The 8,634-nt window shown below is 38.1% G+C and overlaps 1 protein-coding gene across 4 annotated transcripts in view; it reads right to left on the bottom strand.

Annotated features, from left to right (window-relative positions):
- Positions 1–3,538: 3,538 nt before the first annotated feature.
- The window catches only part of LOC113737611 (nuclear-pore anchor-like), a 28,457-nt gene continuing 23,361 nt past the window's right edge, over positions 3,539–8,634 (bottom strand). For all 4 annotated transcript variants that reach the window (XM_072058860.1, XM_072058862.1, XM_072058861.1 and 1 more), the window contains exons 39-48: positions 8,423–8,572; positions 8,268–8,339; positions 7,453–7,608; positions 7,291–7,344; positions 6,997–7,084; positions 6,716–6,807; positions 6,502–6,630; positions 6,172–6,276; positions 5,379–5,553; positions 3,539–5,247 (exon numbers count right to left, since the gene is read on the bottom strand). In XM_072058860.1, the coding sequence (XP_071914961.1) occupies positions 3,896–5,247; positions 5,379–5,553; positions 6,172–6,276; positions 6,502–6,630; positions 6,716–6,807; positions 6,997–7,084; positions 7,291–7,344; positions 7,453–7,608; positions 8,268–8,339; positions 8,423–8,572 (2,373 nt within the window). In that variant the 3' untranslated portion in view covers positions 3,539–3,895. The remainder of the gene's footprint in view (positions 5,248–5,378; positions 5,554–6,171; positions 6,277–6,501; positions 6,631–6,715; positions 6,808–6,996; positions 7,085–7,290; positions 7,345–7,452; positions 7,609–8,267; positions 8,340–8,422; positions 8,573–8,634) is intronic.

Below are 8,634 nucleotides of genomic sequence, written 5' to 3'. Positions count from 1 at the left end.
TTAGCTTCAAGATGGTGGGTCTTGTACCCTCATCCGATAATCGTAGTGAAATTGGTGCCATTACCGCAAAATGAGGACAAAAATTATTTTTTCAGGGCCAAAGTTAATTGCATTTCCGAATTTTCTGGTTTCCTTTAATGTTTGTGTATGCTTAGGGAACCCTGTTTTGGTAGTATATACAATTGGTTTATGACTTGTAATCGAGTCTTATTGTGTTCATTTGAATAGTTTAGGGCTTGACTTTCATATTCGATTATTTCCTAGCTAAATTTTGTACTTGAATGCCATTAAGCCTAGTGAACAGCTTTTGGGAATGAGATTATTTTTGTACGAGATGTTGGGACTGATTTGAGGAAATAATGAAGCCATGATGGCTGGAAAATAGGTAAACACAAGGGATATGCTACCGAAATTTTACTTGAAGGCTAGTTGGATTTACTTGTGTTTTGAGCGAAGGGCTTTTGGGTTGTTTGAGCCTAGGTCTTCATGTTACCTTTTCGTTCCAAAAATCATGTTTTGCACCTTGCTTTAATAATTATTTGGCGAGGCATACGACTAGTAGTCGAGCCTCACATGTGCATTCTGTATACTCAATTTTAAAAGTGGAACCTTCAATTGTTTTCTTTGGATTATTTTACGGTTTATTGGTGATTAAAGCTCTCTTTTGGGAGGTATCTGCACTGACCCTGGCGAGTGTACTACTCACTTGTGTGTTACTATATGGCTTTGAATGTAACTTGCTTGAAGTGAATTGAATGTGACTTGATTGCAGTGAAAGTGTACTTTATCACTTTCACTTATATGCCTTATATCATTGTTGTCATGTTATTGTAATGTTACATGAAATGTTACATGAAATGAAAGTACTCGACTTGGTGTCGATTGGGCGAGTATCCAACGACTATAAATGTTATCAATGAGCTCAACCCCATTGGTAGTTGATTGAATCGAGCCGACGAAAGCTTGATCGTGCCAATTAATGAACCTTGGGTAAAGTTATATGGAATCTTGTAGTATGCGAGACTCTCGATTCCGGTATACTCGAGTAATACCAAAGTGCAAGTGTTTGGAGTTCGGGCCCGGTAGGGGGATGTTAGGTGGAAGGAGTGGAGGTAAAGTGGAGTCTACGGTTGGTTACTTTTAAACATTGACGGAGGGTCAATGACGTCCGATCAAGAAATGCAAACCAGGAAAGGGCTCTTGAGAGCCATCTGTATCCTTTTATCACCATATTTGAAGTGTGCCTTTGCTTATTTTACTAAATTGAATGAAAGCTTGATGCTTATATGCACTTGGGTGCATAAGTGATAGTATCTCAGTGGGCAATTAGCTCACACCGTTCTTTTGTTTTCCTTACAGGAATATGACTCTTTTTGGAATGAATCTTGATAGATGGTTACCGAATGAACTAGATGTATATTTCTTTTGTATTGTATATGAAGGGAAACCCTAAATGTATCTTTAGGTCCGATTTCACTTTCAATTTGGCAAACCGTGTATATATTCACTTTTGAAAACTTTTGTATGCTGCTTTGGGTTGTAATTGCTCAAATTCCATATGTGAATGTTACTTGATAGTTGGTTGGGTTCTGACGGGTCGGTTACTATTCATGACCGACTCCGAATTTCATTTTTTTTTATTTTGGGTTATTTTGCCCTTTTGCCTTGTTTACGCGCGTTATAAGTTCCGGAACAAAATAGATCGCTCTAAACTGCACCGTTAGTCCTGGCGAGAGTTGGGCAGGCAGTCCGCTAACCTATTTGGTTCGCCTTAGGGGAAGGTGGGGCTGTCACACTAAACCCTAAACCCTAAACCCCAAACCCCAAACCCCAAACCCTAAACCCCAAACCCTAAACCCTAAACCCTAAATCTCATATTGAATGGATTTAAATGCAGATCTAAGCTTGTATCCAAAGGAAAGTATGAATAAAGGTTATCTCTGATGCTTATTGAGCGTTGCAAAGTCCTAGAAAAGTGTGCAAATGTCGAAACGAAGCAAGATCCAGTGACTCGGATGCATCTCAGATCCACACTTTTAAGCTGGATCTGAGATGCATCTGACTGTGGATCTGAGATGCATCTGAGTCACTGGATCTTGCTTCGTTTCGACATTTGCACACTTTTCTGGGACTTTGCAACGCTCAATAAGCATCAGAGATAACCTTTATTCATACTTTCCTTTGGATACAAGCTTAGATCTGCATTTAAATCCATTCAATATGAGATCCAAAGTCTTGTCTTTGTTGTGCATGTTTCATTTTTCTTTTCATGTTACATAATCTTGTATTGGGTTCCACAATCTTGCCTTTGGACGTTTGAATCTTGTGTTGGTGTTTGGGATTGCATGATCTTGTACTTGTGTTTGGCCAAAAAAAAATTTTTTTTTTGATTTTTCCCTTTCATGCAAGATTGAATAGTTATTTTTGATGTTTCATTTCAATGTTTTCTTGGCTGGTTGCACACATAAGATTCTTCATTAGTTTGCTGATTCCGCGTGAGTTTGGAGGATGATAATGAATATTTGCATTTTGCCCTCCTCCCCGATTTTGGTTTAATTGCACCAAGGCCCTAAACCCTAATAAGGAACTTTTAAGAGCCAAATTTTAATTCCCTAAAAATATGTAGCTGAAAATAAGATTGCAAAAAATTAAGAAACTAAAATGAAATTTAATTAAGGCCTAATTCAAAAAAATAAAAAATTTAGGGATTAAAAAATGCAATTTTACGAAAACTTCAAGAGGTCAATAATTATTATACAAATAGTGGTCCAATTTTAATTATATAAAAATGTGAGTCAAAATGTAATTTTCCCAAAATTTAGGGTCAAAAATAATGATACCACAAAATGGAGTCAAATTATAATTTTTTATCAAAAATAATGATACCACCGCCATTTTTTGATTGCACATCTACTATTTAAACTTTTCAAAAAAATCACTAAAATTTGGAATTATATTTTTATAACTATGTTTAATTGTTGATAAATAATAACCTACTGTATATAAAAATAATAAAGACCAAAATCTGATATTCAAAGACTATCAATCACCCCCCGCTTTGCTCCCAAAAGGTCACGTGCATCTACATTCATAATCAACCCCGCTTTGCTCCCAAAAGGTCACGTGCATCTACATTCATAGGTGCACCTGCACCACCGAGTAGACAATTTATGACTAAGGACTCTAAATACCATCGCGCCATATCCAATATTTTTTAAATCCGAACCGTTTTAAGCGAACTTCTACACGATTCTACCCAATTCAAATCATTCTCTTTTTTATGCATTTATTTATTATTTCAATAGAATTAGTTCAAAATTTTTTTAAACAAAACTGTATGAACCAACTCGAAAGTCCATTATTTTACCAATTCAACCTCTCCTTAACTAGTTTAATTGATTTGCTAGGTTGACTAGTAAACCAAACTAGAACCCTGGCCGGTTCACAATTCGAGAGACCAACTTTAAAAACACTCGTTATATCTAGGTATCTTTTCCTCGTGTAAACATGAATCTTAAGTGTATTTCGGTATACTATATATGCGAAACATGAATGGATGGAGCACTATTAATAAGAACATGTTCGAAGCAATTTTTGCAAGAGTTTCCAGGCGAGAGAATTTAATAACAGTGGCTGACAACTATAAAAGTTAGTGAAATAATATAAAGTCTAGTTCTTCTCCGAACGAGAGCTCTCCTCCGGAAAACCAAAACTTAAATAGTTGAGCTTGAGAGAGCAAAAGAGGCCAAGATTGATCAAAAGTCATGACATATCCATCCATGAACGATCCAGATATGCATCTTGATAGTAACTGGCATCGCCAAGAAATAGGACGACCAAGCAAAAAAAGACCTAGAAGAGCAACAGTAGCCCCCAGCCCATTAACCTGCCATACCTAACCCTGCTTACCAGATGTTTGGCCACGGCCGCGGGCACTACGTCCACCCCGACCTCGAGGTGCCCTTCCACGACCTCTACTTGTCAAGGAAGAAAGCATACCACCTTGTCTAATAGAAGCCCTTTCCTTCGCCCTCTCAGACAAATTAATCGTTGTTGAACTCCTATAAATAGGTGACGCCTGTTTCCCTTCTTCTGTATCATTTATGGCACTTGCTCCACCTTGTTTAGAAACACCAATTTCTACGTCAGTGCTAGGTGGTGTTTTCTCAGGAGTAGTTGTAGCAGCTTCAGAGACCTCGTCTGTCTCAGCTGCAGCCTGCTCAATATCATTATTCAACTTGTGAGAAGTCTCACCAATGTCTTCAGTTATGATACCCTCATCATTTTTTACATCATCCAGAGCTTGGGAAACTTCTGCATCCCCCGCTTCTACTGTTCCCTGATCCACGGGATCATCATCAACTCCAGGTGGAATTTCAGAAGCTGTTCCATGCTCAGACAGAAATTCAGGTTCCGGGCTTCCCAGTGTAGTGGACATATTAAGACTACCCTCTAGATCAGCAACGTCTGTAACCAGTTCTCCTTCCTCCCGCTCACTTTCGGATTCTGCTGCTGGATGCTGAATCTCCTGATCAGCCTGCTGTTTTAATGGAACATCAGATAATAATGCACCATTCAGCTTGTTTGAGCACGCATCAGCAACATCACCTTTGTCATTCTGAAATTCCTCCTGCATCTTCATCTCTGCAGTTGGCTCTTCAGCCTGCTTAGCAGCAGTCTCACCCTCGTCCTTGTCAACATTAACAGAGATGCCCTTGGAGACGTGTGGAAGATCTGGAATATCTTCCATAGATTCTTCACTAGCAGGCAAAACTTCAGAAGAATCCTCCAATTTCCCAGCAGCTTGGGAATCGCTGCCCTCTGGTGGCAGTCCTTCACCACCTTCTTGTGGGGTCTCTGAATTTCTGGACCTCTTCAGTGTTGGTTCAGCAACATCTGCGCCTGTTTCGTCCGTCACAAGCAATTCTTCACATAACTCTGAAGCTGATAATGCAGATGGGCGCTTACGACCAGGTGCTGATGTAGGTATATCAAGATTTCCCTGATTTTCCAAATCATTAGATGATGAAGGCTTATCAGACCCTTCAAGTTCTGACATCAATATATCAGGCTGGGATTCTTCAGGTTTTATAATACGAGGTCGGACCAGCTTCCTTCCTGTCTTGCGTGTCTCCAGACTTGGCTTCACTAAAACAGATTTCTTCTCTTTTTCATGCAATGTTTTGGCAGAAGGAACATTTGCGGTAGAGGGGGCGGGAGACGAGATTGCTGGAGCCATTGCAGCAACTATTTGAATATCAGATGACAAAAACATCATTTATAAGAACAAATTTCCAAGAAAGTAGAACACTACTAAAGATTAAAAGCCACCTTGATGATAATGGTAAAGGAAACATGACGTGCTTGAGGATACATACCTATGGTAGGCCCTCCAGAAGTGGTATCCGAAGCCGCTGATGAAACCACAGCAGAGGCCCCAGGTTCAACAGATACTGGTTGAGCAGACCGATGAAAACTTTCTACAGCCAGATGATATGCAGTAGCAAGGTCCTCCAAGAGACTACCAGATAGGAAATTAATTTCGGTGGTTCCCTAAGAACAAGCATATATACATGAATCCCGTAGGACGCCATCATCCGATATACATGGATTTACAGATATCTTATGACTGACATAATTTCACAAGCAGGGGTAATAAACAAATGCGAGACAATAAGCAGTATATATTACAGTTTGCACAAATAATTCCATAGACAAAGATTTGGACCACAGACAGTGCCACAAAATCATACCATCCACAAACTTGTCCACAGTTTCACTAAGGTTCACTTCAACAAGTATAGCAAAGGAAAAAAAACGGTGGAGAACTCTGCATGACTTGAGAAATTCAAGAAGAAGATCCACAGCTTTATTTGAAGATGTATTCCAGATGATCTTAAGTTTCAATTAGCATATATTGCACTGGTAACATATTATGGCAGGAAAGAGGGGATTTGCCAAAACAGAAAGCCTTCAAAACGGTGTATTGGCATTTTTCCAATACTTTTACAAGTTCGCATGATTCCTAGACATCAATTTCAAGCGACTGGTAATCTCTGTCACTAAAACATGAAATGTACAAGTACAGAAGGTGTGTATGTCACGAAGCAGGGGAAATGGGATATGATGAAACAAAAATGTGCAATACAGCAAAAAACCTTGAATTGTTACCTCTGATTGATTTCCCCTAGACTGCTTTAGCTTTTCAACTTCATCTACAAGCATTCTCAGAGCCTGTTTATGCTTCTCCAGTTCATCTAACAACTTCACCCGATGCTGGATTATTACAGGAAAAAATTAATAAATTCAAGCCTGCAAATATTTCTTCTGTAAACCTTTTAAAAGACAAATTAAATTTATTTTCATGCATCCTTAATTTTCATTTACACGCATGAGCTGTGCTATAAAACTATAATTTTGATGACTATTAATCCAAATACAACAAGCAATCCACTTCACAAGTCTAAAAAATAAAAAAGCCAGTTCAACGAGCAAGCACACCTGAGAAACAGTCTCATATGAGTCACTAATTGTCTTCTGCGTCTTCAGTCGCTTTGCTTTCTCTGTTTTATGTTCATCCTTTTCCTTCTTCAATTCCTCTCTCAACCTCTCCACAGTTTTTTCCAGAATCTTTCATAAATTGCAAGAAAATATCAGCTAAATCATTATAAGAGGAAAACAAAAGAGCAACAAAATATCGAGTCGTTGTGTGAACCTGTATTCTGGTGTCTTTCTCCTCCTTCTCCTTCTCCTTCTCCTTCTCCTTCATGGCATGCTCACCTGCAGCATCTCCAAGACTCCTTTTCACTATAAAAGACAACTAAATAGCTGAGAAAGATAATTTTGTAGTGCTATAATGCTATCATAAGAACTGAAAGTAAGTGATGCATCTTGCCATAAGAAACCAAAAGTTTTTTTTTTTTTTTGGCCCCCATGCTCTAACAGATAAGCATTCTAGCTCATTTAATTCCGGAAAGTATGGTAAGGAACCCACACCTTGCTTAGCATCTTCTAATTGTTTGGAAAGAACAAGGTTCTCTTTGCTCATGTCTTCCTTTTCTTTTGACAAGGTTTCAGATTTCTTCTGCAAAGTAAAAGCCGCATCACAATAATGTAAGGTAATCAGACACCCCATTATTACAACAAACAACATCCAAGGTCTTATTTAGTGAAAGCAGTATCAAAAGAATGGAAGATCATCAGACACTCAATTATTACAAGGAACAACGTCCAAGGTATTTTTTCAAGAAGTAAACAAAGACCAGGTATATCCATGAACACGCTGCTGACCTTTAATTGAGCTATCACCCTCCTCTGCTTTTCAAGATCTGATCTCAAAGAAGCCTGAATCACAACATATGCAAGAATCTATTAGTTGTGATCTAAAACTCGAGGCAAAGAGAAATCAAGAAATTGAGGTGAAATTTACATATTGAATGCAAATAGGAGTACCTCAACTTGAGATATTTCATTTATCCTGGACTCCTTTTCATTCCTTTCTATTTTACTCCTTGAAACATCCTGCTCCAAACGTGATATCACACTTTGCCTCTCAGATAATACCACCTTCATTTCTTCTAATTGAGCTTCCTTTTCTCTAAGGTTTACCTACAGACGAAGAAATTGGAAGCCATGTTGGTAAGGATCTAAGGTTTACCAACAAATTCAGAAATCAGAAGCCATGTTATATCCTTATTATGCCTGTCCATTTTTCATGTTTCCTTTCTAATCCATCTTCAACATATTCTCTCCCTGTAATCAATATTATGAGCTACATTCGTGGATCCTGTTTCTAAATTTAATTGTATTCCTTGGAGAAACCAAATAAAACTTATAGTAAGCCAGAAGAAGCAAAACACCATCTTTTAAATAATTTTCTATTCAAGGATTTCCACTTGCGACTGGCAAATGGCCGTCACAAAATCCTCTTCCAATTTCCTCCAAAATCAATCAAGAAAGTCAATAATGAAAACCCAAAAGAATGGTCTACAAGTTTTCAAGGGTTAAGGACAAAAAACCAACTGGCTACTATGTTAACAACCACGCTTAACACAGAAAACTTGTCAATCCAAGTGCTGGTAAAACAAAAAACCTTGGTCCTCACCAATCATGTTTAATCAAAAAGCTCAAATGACGAATGTAAAATCATTCAAGGATTTGATCAAATCTGAAGATAACTTCAAAGAGAACATAAAATTATTTCCACAATCATCACCAAAAATGGAACAGAGATCATAATGACCAATTCAGGATAATATACAACCCACCTGCATCTGCTGAACTGATTCTCTCAAACGGTCATAATCTTCCACATCAAAACTCTTGGACTTCTCCAATAACTTAGGATGAGGGAAAAGAACCATGAGAAGACAAACCAAAGTGATTTAGGGATTGAAAGGTAAAATCTGGTTCAAGACAATACCTCATCAACCTTCCGTTTAAAATCTTCTTTCTCCAACACCTGTTTTTCAATATCTCTCCTACAAGCTTCAACCTCTTTTTGCCTCTCCTCAAGACTTCTCTCCTTAATTTCCATTTCAATACTAATTTTTTGAAGAGCTTCACGAAGTTTCTAGGACAAAGCAACAATTTTTTCTTGTTAGAGAAGCTACCAAAAAGCAAACGTAATACATC

Source organism: Coffea arabica, chromosome 7e (assembly GCF_036785885.1).
Source record: "Coffea arabica cultivar ET-39 chromosome 7e, Coffea Arabica ET-39 HiFi, whole genome shotgun sequence".
Taxonomy (NCBI): Eukaryota; Viridiplantae; Streptophyta; class Magnoliopsida; order Gentianales; family Rubiaceae; genus Coffea; species Coffea arabica.
Note: the sequence above shows the minus strand (reverse complement) of the source record. Positions and strands in the feature narration are given on the sequence as shown.